Source organism: Saxophila tyrrhenica (assembly GCF_035928015.1).
Source record: "Saxophila tyrrhenica strain CCFEE 5935 chromosome Unknown scaffold_4, whole genome shotgun sequence".
Lineage (NCBI taxonomy): Eukaryota > Fungi > Ascomycota > Dothideomycetes > Mycosphaerellales > Extremaceae > Saxophila > Saxophila tyrrhenica.
Window position 1 is genome coordinate 511,034 of NW_027041736.1, and position 13,776 is coordinate 524,809.

Here is a 13,776-nt window from a genome sequence, read left to right on the forward strand (position 1 = left end):
CTTCAGTCACGCCGCTCGTTCATCAACTTCGCCCCGTGTGGTCGAGAGCTTCAACCTCACTTCACAACCAGCTAGACGCCTGAAATCTGTGCAATTGCGATTCTGACTGCCCCAAGCTAGGAAGGCCAGTGGCAGGAGCGATCTTTGAAGAGTAATGGCGAAAGACACGAAGAAGAAGAAAGCCGAAAAGAAGATTCGGGTGGCGCAAAAACAGGAGAAAAAGACCAAATCGAAAGAGAAGAAGCAGAGCAAAAAGCCCAAAGGCGACGACGACAGCGATGCCGATGATGCAGACTTAGATGCGATACTGGCCGAGTATCAGAAGAAGCAGGAGTCGTTCCTCAAGGTGACAGAGGAGATTTGTGATCCTCCATCACCACGTACGTGCCATGTCTCACGATGAGAGAACTCCGCTAACGCAGTGATACATAGGTTCGTTCGCTACGCTCGTTGCATCACCAAGCAATGACTCCGAGCTGTTCTTGTTCGGGGGCGAGTACTACAATGGTGGCCTTGCCACATTCTTCAACGACCTGCTGGTGTACAAGATCAACAACGACACATGGCGGAAGGTTACGAGCCCGAATTCTCCCTTGCCTAGATCAGGACAGGTAAGTATTCAAACTACTACACTCGAGCTCTCTAAACTGACCACGTTTCTAGTGAGTTCTCCTGAACAGCCTCACATGGGCGTATGGGCTGCTAACTTGGATATAGTGCTGCAACACAAGGCGGCAACGCGGGCGGCATATACCTCTTCGGTGGGGAGTTCTCTAGCCCCAAGCAGGGCACATTCTACCACTACAACGACCTCTGGAGATTGGAGCCAAGCACAAGAGAATGGACGAAGGTGGAAGGCAAGGGTGGACCACCCGCGCGTAGTGGGCATCGGTAGGAGACACCGTTTGCCGGACATGGCTTGTGCTACATGCTAACGATTCGGTATAGTATGACATACTTTAAGCAGTATATCATTCTGTACGGAGGCTTCCAGGATACGAGCCAGCAGACGAAGTATCTCCAGGATGTCTGGCTTTACGACACCCAACGCTTTGTTTGGCACTCGCCCAGCTTCCCACCAGCCTCGCAGAAACCGGACGCTCGGTCTTCGTTCTCCCTTTTGCCGCATGAGTCGGGAGCTGTCATCTACGGTGGCTACTCTCGCGTCAAAGCTACAACTAATGCTGCGAAGGCAACGAAAGGCAGCAGGCCTGGTACGAAGGTCACCATGAAGCCAGTCATCCACCAAGACACGTGGTTCCTCCGCATAACGCCACCAGCGGCAGATGCTCCGGCGAATGCAGCTCCCACAGTCCGCTGGGAACGGAGGAAGCGGCCTGCAAATGCTCCCAATCCTCCGAGAGCTGGAGCAACTCAAGCGCACCACAAAGGCCGTGGCATCTGCTTTGGTGGCGTGCACGATGTCGAGGACAGTGATGAAGGTATTGAAAGCGAGTTCTTCAATCAGCTCTTTGCATACAATATCGACCGAAACCGGTTTTTCCAACTTTCACTGCGGCGACCGCGAACTTCTGCGAAGAAAGCAATCCCAGTCAGTGAACGTAGGCGAGGAAGAGGCAAAGCAGACGAAGAAGAGCTGCTGCGAAACTTGGCTCTTATCGAGAACAAAGGTTCACTTGGTGAGGCCGGTGAAGTCGCTGAAACTCCTGAAGAGACCAAAGCCGAGGACGAAGAAGAGGCGAAGGTCGAAAAGCCGGTCCTGTGGGAGATGCCGCTCCCTCGACATGGTGCTCAACTTGCAGTTCAAGATGACGTTCTGTACATCTACGGAGGCACTCTCGAAAAGGGAGATCGCGAGTTCACCTTCGATGAAATGTGGGCCATCGACCTAGGCAAGCTGGACGGGGTCAAGGAGATGTTCAGACGAGAGCTGGAGGATTGGGAAGGCACGGAAGACGGAGAGAGCGAAGACGAGGAAGACGAAGAAGGCAGCTCGGAGGATAGTGAGGGCGATGAAGATGAACCAGAGCCCAGCACACGTGGTACTTCTGTGGCTGCTGACGACCTGATGGAAGAGAGACCTGCGGAAGCGGAAAACCAGCAGGGAGATGCAAACGAGCCGGAGACGCCCGCGGCCAAAGACGACTTGCCTCATCCGCGACCCTTCGAGGCGCTGCGGGACTTCTTCACGCGGACATCCCTCGAATGGCAAAACATCGTGTTAGAGAAGATGAAATACGAGCGAGATTCTGGCGATCAGTCTGTGAAGGAGATTCGCAAGCGTGCATTCAGCAATGCGGAGCAGAAATGGTGGGACTGCCGTGAAGAGATTCAAGCGTTGGAAGACGAGCAGGAAGCAGCTGGGATCAGTGAGGTCGTTGCTCTTGACCAGAGAGGAGGAGAAGGGGCTGCTGGAAGGAGGAGATGAGGCGTTGTGTAAATCTATTACTGCACTGTCTGGCAGTGTGCTGGAGGACTTATTCAAACGTTCACATGAAATGACGTAGGACAAGGGTCCGAATTTCGTCCGATCTGGTCGACCAAGTTTGGAGCTTAAACGTTGACAACTGCTCCACCACGTTCGTCCGCAGCTTGCTCAGCTCACTGTCTTCCGTGGTGATATCGCTGCGAGGGAGAGACTGACAATGCCCGAACAAAAGTCTGCATTCGACACGCCTTGGTTTAACTCGCAGCCCAATGATTTCTTCAACTCACTGAACAAGACAAAAATCCCGCATCTCATCTTGACGGCGGAAACCGAGGACTTTGACCCGGAAGTGACGAAGCAATGGCGAGAAGAAGGGTTTGATACCGTCTACGTCCCTCTGATGGACGGTGGTGACCAGTATTTGAAGCGAGTTCATAGCGCGGGAGATAACTTCGGGGCGGGAGAGTACTACGGCATCGTAGGTAAATGAGCTTGTCGAAGTGTTGCAACTGGCAGCAATGCTGATATGAATCGTAGCCTACGGAGACGCAGGGAACGTGATTCTGGAGAACCACCGCTCACCGAACACTCCTAAACTCTGTGCTATCGTGGCTTACTACCCTTCAGCCATCCCATCTGTCAACACCAAGTTCCCGGCCAGCGTCAAAGTGCTCGTACATCTCGCCGGAGGCGAAGTTGGCGTACGGCAGACTTCCCAGGCTCTCGGGATCCAAGGAAAGCGGAAAACGATCCGGAAACGAATCGATGCGGGCGAGGGTTACGGCCAGAGTCTGAAGCTTGGATATCAAGCCTATACATATGCCTCCTCGGAGCCTGGTTTCGCGGAGTCTGACCTTGAAGAGTACGATCCAGTCGCAGAAGCAGTAGCATTCACACGCTCTCTGGCTACGCTGCACAAAGGCTTCCGCCTCGAGCCCAATATAGAAGCTACCAGGGACGAGCTGGTCGACTCAACCAAGGCCGGCATCGCAGAGAAGACGTCTAAGAAGATAAGCCCTTTTGCGCACGTCATCAATGGGCCAACATTGACGGGGGGCATTGGTTCAAAGGACATTGGCTACTTCTACAGGAGTTTCTTCTTCCCGCTACCACCGTCGTTCTCTTCGCAACTTCTTAGCAGGACTATTGGCACCGATCGGGTTGTGGATGAGCTGTTTGTTTCGTTCACGCATGGCCAGGATATACCTTGGATGCTGCCGGACATACCTCCAACGAACAGGAAGGTTGAGGTCGTGGTGGTTAGTATCATGTGTGCGAGGGGCAACTCACTGGAGAGCGAGCACATATACTGGGATCAAGCCAGTGTCCTTGCGCAGGTCGGATTGATAGATCTGAAAATGTTACCGGAGACTATGAAGAAGCAGGGCGTGAAGAGCTTGCCGATAGTTGGCGCAGAAGCAGCGCGAGCGATGAAGCGAGGTAGCAGTGGTCAGATGAATGCTCTGGTACACGACTGGTAGCCGTACGTAGTAGTTCTGCTATATGCATCCTGTCATGGACCTTTCTTCCTTCGTCATGCTGCTGCTATAACCATAGGGGGTATTTCTTTCATGCTAAAGCAATCGTAACTCATACACTTCATTCACAGCTTTCCCTTGCTATAGCCCGGCCTTAGTCCCACCTCAAAACGTCGCCGTTGGTGATACCGATAGGAGCCGTCACCGGGGCCGGTTTTGGACCGCCGCAGAGGCCACACCGACCAGCATCTCCAGCGTTGATGTATTTACTCCCTTTGCACGCTGCACTCTTGCAGCGCCAGACGTTGCGCATGAGCGAAGGCTTGAGCACATTTGAGCAAGCCATGCAGGTTGGAGAGGCCGGGTCGTTCTCCAGAGAGCAGATGGAACATGCTAATGGGTTGCCAGCAGACGTAGGATCCGGAGCGGGAGAGACTTCCGGTTCGCGCTCAGCCAGACGGATGTTGTCCAAGACAGTCGTGGTCCTCTCCGTTCTATGACCGACACCAGGCACTGTCGGGTTGTCGCTCGGCTTGAGAGGTTCTGAACGGGCTACATCGTCGAGAGGCTTTCTTCCCGGCATGGAGGACTCCTGAAATCCGTTTGCTGCCACAGGACGCTTCGGATCTTCACCCTCTTCTGCTTCGCTCTCCGTCTCAGAGTCCTCGCGCGGTCTCTTCGCAGGGTTCGACAGTCCAGATTCATCCGGCTCGCTTTCCGTTTCGGAGTCTTCGTACTGCCTCTTCGCAGGAGCCCTTCCAGGGCGCCCTTCGAGCTTTTCGGGCTGCTTCTGCTTCTCGCCGCCAGCCTTGCTGCTCTGATCCATGCGTATGCGACGCAGCTCGTCCACCTCGTCCTCACCACCCTCGTCTTGCTCGCCTTCATCACCGCAGACCTTGAACAGCTCCCGGCCTCGCTGATCTTTAATCTTCTCGAAAGTCGAGAATATGTTCATGCCGTCTGCGTACTCATCGTCGTCCTCTCCAGACTCAGTCTCACTGCCGTCATCATCCTCGAGCTCAGGCGTCTTCTCTGGCGTCTGCTGCTTGAGTGCTTCGAACCTCGCCAATGCTGCACTCGCACGCAGCTCCCTTCCACGCTTGCTTTTGGCTACACGAGGCTTGCCCTGATGACGTTTACCACCATGCTCCAGCGCTCCGCGAACCAGCTCGTCTTCGCCCAGATTCTGACCGTCGCCGTGCACGCCGAATTTCTTCGCGATGCGCTTCTGTTGCCGCTCGGCGTACGTCAGTTTCGACTTCTCGCCTCCAGCCTGAGCACCCTTTTTCTTCCCACGCCGTCCCCTTCGGTACGTTCCGCCACAGAGATGCTCCGGAACGTCGACATCGTCTGGCATGCGGTCCGGTACGAGGGTACCGCTGGTGAGATCATGCCCACGTCCCCACAAGCCTTCGCCTTTGTAGCCGGCGGCCCAGAGTTCTTCCATATGAGCTGCGAAGCGATTCCTCTCCTTCCAGAAGAAACGCGAGTGGTTCATCTGCTTACAATGCGCAAGCTCATGCATCATGACCTAGATCAATGAAATCAATACCTTGCCTGATAGACGGCTTCATCCGACGACTCACCATCTGCACGAACTTGAAGCTGAGCCAGCGTTCAGACTTGTCCTTCAGGACCAACTGAATAACCTCACCAGCATTGAAGTTTCGCCCTAGAAACTCTGGATTGGGCTCATATTCTTCCAGAGCCATGACAGACAAGTAATCTCTCTTCATCACGGGGTAGCATTGCGCTGCGATTCTCTCCAGGAAATTCTTTGCTATCTTCTGGTCTTCCGGGGAGGACGTGGTCAGCGGTTTGATGAAGTTAACACATGCGTTTGGGCGCTGAGTGCGCTCGTTGAGGCGCTCGAAACCCAGCGGCATCGTGGTGCTGTGTTGGAGAGCAGCTGTATCGAGCGGCCGGCTCCTACTTAGCAGCTTACAAGAAAACTTGTGACGTTAACTTTGACCGCATCCACGACAGTGTGCAGTAGAAATGAGCAGGTGAAATTGCCACAGATCTGAGAACGCGCAGAAAACACGCTAACGCTGCCTATTCACGTGGCTCGGAAGTGGCTCGGGGCTTTCTCCGAGCACAATTTCCATCTTCTCTCTTCATTTTCATATGCATGCTTGTGCCATGAAGAGCAGTGTCGCTCGAGATCTGTCCCGTGACATCTAGGCTCAGGCAAACAATGGGCCTGCTGCAGTCCGAAAACACCAGGATGAACGGCGAAATGTCGACCGCTACCAAACGAAAGCGAGAAGACGAAGCACATCGCCCAGATCTCAACACCAAGCGAAAGAAACTGCTTGAAACTAGACGACAGCTCCCAATATGGAGTCGACAGAAAGACATCCGAGCCGCCGTGCGAGAGCACGATGTGCTTGTACTTTCTGGCGAGACTGGATCCGGTAAATCGACCCAGGTACCGCAATTCCTCCTGGACATGTTTAAGAATGGGAAGATTGCCGTCACGCAGCCGCGACGAGTAGCTGCGATTAGTCTGGTATGCTGCACCAATCCATGCCGATCGCAAGGAGTATGCTGACGTTGGCTCTGAAGGCAAGGCGTGTAGCCGACGAGATGGGCACGCCATGTGGCTCTTCCTCCCCAGCATCAAAGGTTGGCTATAGCGTGCGTTTCGACCAGTCAACGTCGCCCAGCACTCGCATCAAGTTCCTTACAGAGGGCATGCTTCTGCAAGAAATGCTGCGAGATCCTCAGATGTCCCAGTACAGCTGTGTCATTGTTGATGAGGTTCACGAAAGGTCCGTCAATGTTGACCTCCTACTTGGCTTTCTCAAACAGCTACTGGCAGAACGAAGACAGAGCAAGAATCCTCTTAAGCTTATCGTCATGAGTGCTACTGCGGACATTGAAATGATCTCAAATTTCTTCTCGAAAGCACATCCAATTTCCAGAGGTCATACGAGTGCTGACACTGACGCGGACGAGGTGAGCTCTGAAGCATCATGGCAGGGCTTTTCAGACGATGAGGCGGACGGTGCTGTTAGTCCCGACAACAAAGTCTCCATATGCCATGTAGAAGGCCGGCAGTATCCAGTCAAGACTACCTATCTAGCACAGCCGACAGAAGATGTCATCGACACAGCACTTCAACGCATCTTCAAGATCCATTGCGGTGAGCCCATGCCAGGAGACATCCTCGTCTTCATGACAGGACAGGAAACCATTCAAAGTCTGCAGAAACTTCTTGAGGAGCTCGCGGAGAACCTCACTCGCGACTATCCAAAGCTGCTTGTATTGCCACTGTTCGCAGCATTATCTCAGCCGGCTCAGCAGCGCATATTCGAGCCTGCTCCGCCAAACACCCGGAAGGTCATTCTCTCCACCAACATTGCTGAGACCTCAGTCACAGTTCCTGGAGTCCGCTTCGTGGTCGATACTGGCAAGGCAAAGATCAAGAAGTTCCGGAATCAAATTGGGTTGGACTCGCTGCTTGTCAAGCCGATCTCACAGTCATCGGCAGATCAGCGAAGGGGTCGTGCAGGGCGTGAGACCGCTGGGCAGTGTCACCGACTGTACACTGAAGACGGCTTCCAGGCTTTCGAGAAAGATAACACGCCAGAGATCTTGAGGTGTGACTTAAGCGAGGCGCTGCTGAAGATGAAGGCAAGAGGTGTTGACGATGTCCTCAACTTTCCTTTCCTGACACCGCCACCTCGAGAGGCTATGGAGAAAGCATTGATGCAGCTGCTACAGCTGGGAGCACTGGAGGAGGACGGCAAGATCAGCAAGATTGGTCAACAAGTCGCTCGCTTGCCTCTTACGCCGTCTCTTGGGCGGGTGATTGTAGAAGCAGCAACCCTCGAGTGCCTTGCCGAGGTCATCGACATCGTCGCCTGCTTGAGTGTAGAGAGTGTCTTTCTCAATGTCGATACCGAGGAGGCGAAGGAGAAGGCGCAGGAAGCTAGACAAAGACTGTTCCGCAGACAAGGCGACCACTTGACTCTGCTAGCTGCTGTGCAGGCGTACGCTTCGGAGTCATCAGACCGACGCAGATGGGCAGACGACCACCTCATCTCGCACCGTGCGATGAAGGGTGCAATGGACGTGAGGAAGCAGCTTCGTGCGCAGTGCAAGATGGCCAATCTGTTTCCTGATGACTCCGGCCCGGAGTCTGACAACGAGCCACCATCCGAGGCGAAGTCCGACGATATACTCAAGGCGTTTGTGCGCGGCTTCATGAATAATGTTGCTAGGTTGTGTCCGGATGGCAGCTACAAGACGTTCATCGGCAATCAGACGGTGGCGATACATCCGAGCAGTGTGCTATTCGGGCGGAAGGTGGAGGCGATTATGTATAATGAGTTTGTGTACACGAGCAAGGCGTATGCGAGAGGGGTGAGTGCGATACAGCTTAGATGGCTGGAGGAGGTGTTGGGATCATGAGACTAGATAGAAGCCACCTTGGCATGTGAGAGTGAGCATGACGGTGAACAGCCGATGCAGTGTCTCGACTACATGTACAGAATCAGCTCGGCGCTCGTCTGCACGCATCCCCTCGATCCTTCGCAGCATCTTATCTGTACCTCGCTGTGTTTTGCATGCGTCGACGAAAGTGGCGCAGGATGGTTGAAGGGGACCCTTCGTGCGGGCTCGATTGGCCAAGGATGCACGTCACTATCTTTGACGTGCGTCAACCAGACTTGTGCAAGGCTGCATACACCACCACGTCAAAACACTCCCCAGCACCCTGCAAAGTTTTCCGTTTCCTCAGCCCTCCCTTCCCTTCCTCCGAACTCGCAGTTTCAACACGTGAGGTCGGCATTTCCCTCTCATCCACAGCCAGGACGATCTTGTGCGCATTCGGCAGCAGAGAAACCCACAGTCGCCGGCGAAGCTTTTAGCCGATCCTCGCAGACACTCGAGGCAGGCCATACAACTGAGCTTCTGCGGTGCGCCTTGCATAGCGCGAACTCTTAGGGCGGCAGTTAGCTGCGCTGCGTGGGCCCAACATGCCTGACGTCCCCATGAAAACTCCGCCCGCCTCGGGTACATCCACGCCCGTACCCCCAGCGGCACCAGCACCACAGACGCCCCCCTCCAAGTCTGGCACTTCCACCCCCGAGCCCACCACCCCGAACATGAATGGCAGTCTGGAAGCCAAGCCCGCGGCCGACGGCAAGGTCGAGAGCGACACCAGCAAGCTGAAGACGTTTCTTTCCATCCTGAGAAGGTTCATTGGCGTGTCAGACATTGCGGCAGTGAGGTTCAGTCTGCCAGCACAACTCCTCGAGCCGATACCGAATCTGGAGTACTGGGGGTACCTCGACCGGCCGGAGACGTTCGTCGCCATTGGGGACAGTGAAGATGCCTTGGGACGGATGCTGGGCTGTCTACGGTTCTGGTTCACGAAGGATCTGAAATATGTAAAGGGAAAACCCTGCAAGCCATACAACAGCACACTCGGCGAGTTCTTCCGGTGTCAGTGGGAGGTGGAGGACACTGCACAGTCACTTCGAGGTGAAGAGAAGAAGACCAACCAACACGAGACGGCAGCAGCTCCGGAGGGCGAGACGACGAAGGGCAAGCCCGTGAAGGTGTCGTACCTTACGGAGCAGACCTCACACCATCCGCCAGTATCGGCCTTCTACATCGACTGTCCGGACAAGGCAATCAGTGCAAGAGGCTATGATCAGCTGTCGGCCAAGTTCACCGGAACCAGCGTGCGAGTGATTCCAGGACAGTACAACCAAGGCATCTTCGTCCAATTACACAACCGCGACGGCGAGGAGTACCAGATGACGCACCCAGCTGCATTCCTGGGCGGCTTCCTGCGAGGCAACCTGCACGTCACAGTGTCTGACACCTGCTATATCACCTGCAAAAAGAGCGGCATCAAAGTCATCCTTCACTACCTAGAAGAGGGCTACTTCGGCAAGACGCAGAACAAAGTCGAAGGTGTCGTCTACAAGTGTGACGTGGAGAAGGACAAGCGGTCCAAGATCAGCGACGTTCCAGACGCGGACGTTCTTGGCAGGATCGACGGCAACTGGCGAGATAAGGTCTACTTTTCCTACGGATCCAAGGCCTTCAAGAAGGTGTCAGACTCCGATAAGACTCTTCTGATTGATCTTAACCCTCTTGAGCAAATTGCAAAGATCTGTCCGCCGATGGAGAAGCAGCTGCCCAACGAGAGCCGGAGGTTCTGGAACGACGTCACAGTAGCGATTCAGAACAAGCAGTACTCCACGGCGACGAACCGCAAACAGGAGCTCGAAGAGACCCAGCGACAACGGGCAGCGCAACGGAAAGGCGACCTGAAGGAGTGGGCTCCGATCTACTTCACCAACGCGACAGAGAATGACGGCAAGCCTTTCCTGAACGACACAGGCAAGGCGGCGATGGACGGCATGCACAAGAACCAGTGGGACTTGGAGATACCTTCCGAGTACGGACAGATGTTTAAGTGAGGCGGCGGCAAGAGTGCAACAAGCGGATGGCATGGCGCTGTTGAGTCACCTCCACCGCAGCAAGCAGCAACACGGCGTTTTCAACGAGTCAAGGCGTGATGACGAGACGTGTACATAACGATTACTGCTGATCCTTCGAGTCCTAGATGAGCAAATCTACCCCCGGCATGAGATTCTCTTCAACAGATGGCTCAGTGCCAACATCTTTCATTGCGAAAACGGGTTCTGTGTGTGCTTCGCAAGTTACATATTCTGCAGAGCGCTCTGTCCGGCCGTGAAATCATTCATGCAACGTACCACCCATCCGGACTCCAAATGAACTCGTAATGTGACAGCGTCTTCGTCCTCACCGGCACGTTCTCTTCGCTCGTGCCGGATCCGTCCTCGGGACTGTCGATCCGCAGGAAAGGGATGCATGGAGAGGTATTTATCGGCGAGCCTAGTGTGGGCGAGTCAGGTAGCCAAGAGCCTGGCCGCCGGAATTTATGAGATGTGTCCAAGGTCAGCTGGGCCATGAGGTCGTCTTCGGCTTGGCTGAAGGTGACGCTGGCGGAGTCCTCTGCTCCTTCTCCCCCTCCCCCTCCTTCTTTCGCTTTCTCGCTGGTGGCGGGTGGCGTGGGAGTGCTGTGCGCGTCCTCCTGTGCCTTCGGATCCGTGCTATCGACAACAATCTCATGGGACTCGGGCTTTATAAGCGCAGGAGAGGCACTACTATCTTCTTGAACCAGGCTTTCATCTTCTCTGCGGGCTTGTTGCACTGCTTTGCCTTGAACTCGTTTGTCCTCTCGCCGACTCTTATTCTCGAAAATGCTGACCAGGTACTTGACAGCATCAGGATTAGCCTCACCCAGCACAGGGCCAGTGATGCAACGCACTGCTCCGCCTATAGCCCTTTCCGGGACAACGACAACTTTTTCCGTAAGGTCTGTAGGCAAGCAAGCTCTGTCGCGCTGCAGCTCATCGTCTGGTGGCCCATCTTCGTCAAACTCGCAATCAAATACCGGCTCGTCGTCTTCAAACTCGCAACCCAAACCCAGCTCCATGAACGGTCTGCTCAGCCGCCCAACTTTCATTAACGGCCCTTCCGAGCTTGGCTGCAAACTCGTCTTGGGCTCCAGAGGCTCTTCGAATACAGCGGCTGTGGGCGTTGCAGCCGGCAGGTATTCGCTCGAAGCCTTGTGTATGATTCCCGCCATCGGCGAAGGGGCACGTGCAACCTCTCGCAATGGGCTGTGCCGAGCGTCTCTCACTGACAGCGTCGCCGGCACGCTTCCGACCGTTGGACTATGCACCGGTTCTGCCACCGCGAAGACCGCCGACCGCCTTTGTGGCGGAGCAGGCGGTAGCGGTTTGTTGACATCGGCTTTCACGTTGCCGAACACTCGAGCCTGTACGGGCGGCAGGCTGGAAGTGCTGATGCTCGGTTTTGAGAGGTGCGAGTTCGAATCGTCGAACACTCCAGCCTGAACAGGAGACATGATCGAATAAGTCGTGCTCGGTTTGGCTGCGTGCGTGTTGATGTGCTTCAGGAGGCCTGCTTGGACCGGTTTCTTAATCGGGCCTGTTTTCGCTGCGATGTCCTTCCACGTCATCCGAGTGCTTAGAGCGTCTGAGATTCGCTTCTCCGCGCCGATGCCTGGACTGGTTACGGAGGTGTGCTTGCTGTAGACTGAGGTGCCGGAGCCGTGGCTGGAGGAGCTCACGGAGGATGAGCTCGCGTTTCTTGAATGCTGGATCGCCTGTGCCTCTCTTTGCGCATCCATAGGCAGAGTCTCACGAAGATCGAGGAGTGGAGCAAGGGATCGGACGCCCGGCGCGAGTGGGAGTGATCTGACGCTGGGTACGGACACGCTGCTGCGGCAAGGCACCGCTGGGTCGTTGGTATCCCTATGTGGCTCCATTCTGTCCAGCAACGGAGCCGATCCAGGCCGCTCGCGTTCGTGCGACTGCTCTTCCCCCGAGCAAATGTGACCTTCCACCTGATCCGCATCACCCACCCCGGGCATGGCTGGAGCCCAAGGACCCTCCCAACCAGGACTGCCAGCTTCCGCCGCAAGCCGTTCCGCAATCTCTACCAACTGCGCGTGCACAACGTCGTCGATCCAATCTGGTATGTGGAATTGAATCTCTCGTCGGATCAAGTTTCGTGGGCTTCGAGATGCGTAGCAGCCACCGCGAGGCCGATGCTCTGATACATTGTTGTCGTTTTGCCGCGCATGCTGAAGAGGGTTCTTGGCCTCTGACTTCCTGGTCTTCCATCGTTTGAGTATCGAGTTGTACTTTCTCCCCGAGAACCTTCGCTCCGGCAGTTCCTCTTCAGGTCTTGAGGGTCGCATGGTGGACAGCGTGTTGTCTTTCGGTTGGACAGTACTTCACACTCTCCGGAATGCTTATGATGATATGAGATGAGACGATCAAAGAGACAAGGGGCAAGGAAGAACAGTTCGACATTTCGCAGGGGTGGAAAGGAAGGAGAGGGGGAGGGGGGGTTGTATTGCATATCTTCACGCAGGAACCAACCGTACTTCGAGTCGTGACATTGCGTATCCGGCTCGCCATCTCTGTTCTAGTCTTCTCACCCAAGAGACCGGATGGGAATTGAAGGATGCAAAGTATGATAAGTCATAAAACGCGGCAACGACTGACCCCTCGCACTCATCTAGGTCGTTATAGACTTGAAGGAACTTTAGCGCAATTTCTGGCTCATTTCGCGTGGCCTTTAGTCCACAATAGGAGGGGTGACCGTGGGATGTCGTCGCCTTGGCCTTGATGCCATGGAAGTAGGATCGAGAAGATCAGGGAATCGAATATAGCGCCGAGCGGACGGTGGCTGTGGCTTGAGATAGTTATATGGAAGGATGCTGCACGTGGGATAGCAGAGGTGTTAGTGTGCTCCTGACCCCTGATGTTGATCCGATGTAGATTTTAAGATTTGGTCCAAGCCTCAAACACTTCCGGTTGCCGAATAGTGAAAGATGACTCGAGACTCGGAAGACGACATTGGTTTTAGACACTCTGCGCTGGAGTCGACTACTTGACATTGTTATTACAAAAGTGCTATCAGCAAGGATTCTGCGTCCTCCATCCTCCATCCCACCTTATCCTTCACCTCCGCCGAACATGCATACCAGCAGAAATGGTTGGCTATTTTGTACACCCTCAAGTTCCTCTCGTGTTTCAGCCTACGATGCTCCCTACAAACCCCTCCTGCCTCTGCCTATACATAGCAATTTCGTGGTCACGCGTGCGGTGCAGCCAATGACAGCATCTCTGATTACCACATGCTGCTCTGGTGAAGCTCCAAGTCGTGATTGCACGGTGTCATTCACGCCGTGCTCGGGATGTTGATTGTCGTGGCACTCTTGGGCGGTGATGAGGATGCATCGTGGTTGTTGAATCTCGAAGAAGGCACTGTCGTTCCTTGACCGGTTTTGCTCTCCTTGATGGCGTCGAACTCCGTCGTAGA

General features: G+C 54.7%; 6 protein-coding genes across 6 annotated transcripts; 4 read left to right on the top strand and 2 right to left on the bottom strand.

The window, feature by feature from the left end:
* Positions 1-154: 154 nt before the first annotated feature.
* Positions 155-2,389, top strand: KEL3 (Kelch repeat-containing protein 3; the record flags this gene model as incomplete). The annotated part of the gene is made up of 4 exons (XM_064800107.1): positions 155-380; positions 433-655; positions 718-891; positions 949-2,389. The coding sequence occupies 4 exons, from the start codon at positions 155-157 to the stop codon at positions 2,387-2,389; spliced, it is 2,064 nt and encodes a 687-aa protein (XP_064661446.1).
* Positions 2,390-2,606: 217 nt separating this feature from the next.
* LTR77_002849 (uncharacterized protein) lies at positions 2,607-3,870 on the top strand (the record flags this gene model as incomplete). The annotated part of the gene is made up of 2 exons (XM_064800108.1): positions 2,607-2,871; positions 2,927-3,870. 2 exons carry the CDS (start codon positions 2,607-2,609, stop codon positions 3,868-3,870), a joined length of 1,209 nt encoding a protein of 402 aa, XP_064661447.1.
* A 151-nt stretch (positions 3,871-4,021) lies between these two features.
* Positions 4,022-5,753, bottom strand: LTR77_002850 (uncharacterized protein; the record flags this gene model as incomplete). Its single annotated transcript, XM_064800109.1, has 2 exons — positions 4,022-5,398; positions 5,454-5,753. The coding sequence occupies 2 exons, from the start codon at positions 5,751-5,753 to the stop codon at positions 4,022-4,024; spliced, it is 1,677 nt and encodes a 558-aa protein (XP_064661448.1).
* A 311-nt stretch (positions 5,754-6,064) lies between these two features.
* On the top strand, positions 6,065-8,286 carry prh1 (Salivary acidic proline-rich phosphoprotein 1/2; the record flags this gene model as incomplete). The annotated part of the gene is made up of 2 exons (XM_064800110.1): positions 6,065-6,379; positions 6,436-8,286. The coding sequence occupies 2 exons, from the start codon at positions 6,065-6,067 to the stop codon at positions 8,284-8,286; spliced, it is 2,166 nt and encodes a 721-aa protein (XP_064661449.1).
* Positions 8,287-8,852: 566 nt separating this feature from the next.
* Positions 8,853-10,310, top strand: LTR77_002852 (uncharacterized protein; the record flags this gene model as incomplete). Its single annotated transcript, XM_064800111.1, has 1 exon — positions 8,853-10,310. The coding sequence occupies one exon, from the start codon at positions 8,853-8,855 to the stop codon at positions 10,308-10,310; it is 1,458 nt and encodes a 485-aa protein (XP_064661450.1).
* A 284-nt stretch (positions 10,311-10,594) lies between these two features.
* LTR77_002853 (uncharacterized protein) lies at positions 10,595-12,646 on the bottom strand (the record flags this gene model as incomplete). The annotated part of the gene is made up of 1 exon (XM_064800112.1): positions 10,595-12,646. The coding sequence occupies one exon, from the start codon at positions 12,644-12,646 to the stop codon at positions 10,595-10,597; it is 2,052 nt and encodes a 683-aa protein (XP_064661451.1).
* Between the last annotated feature and the right edge of the window lie 1,130 nt (positions 12,647-13,776).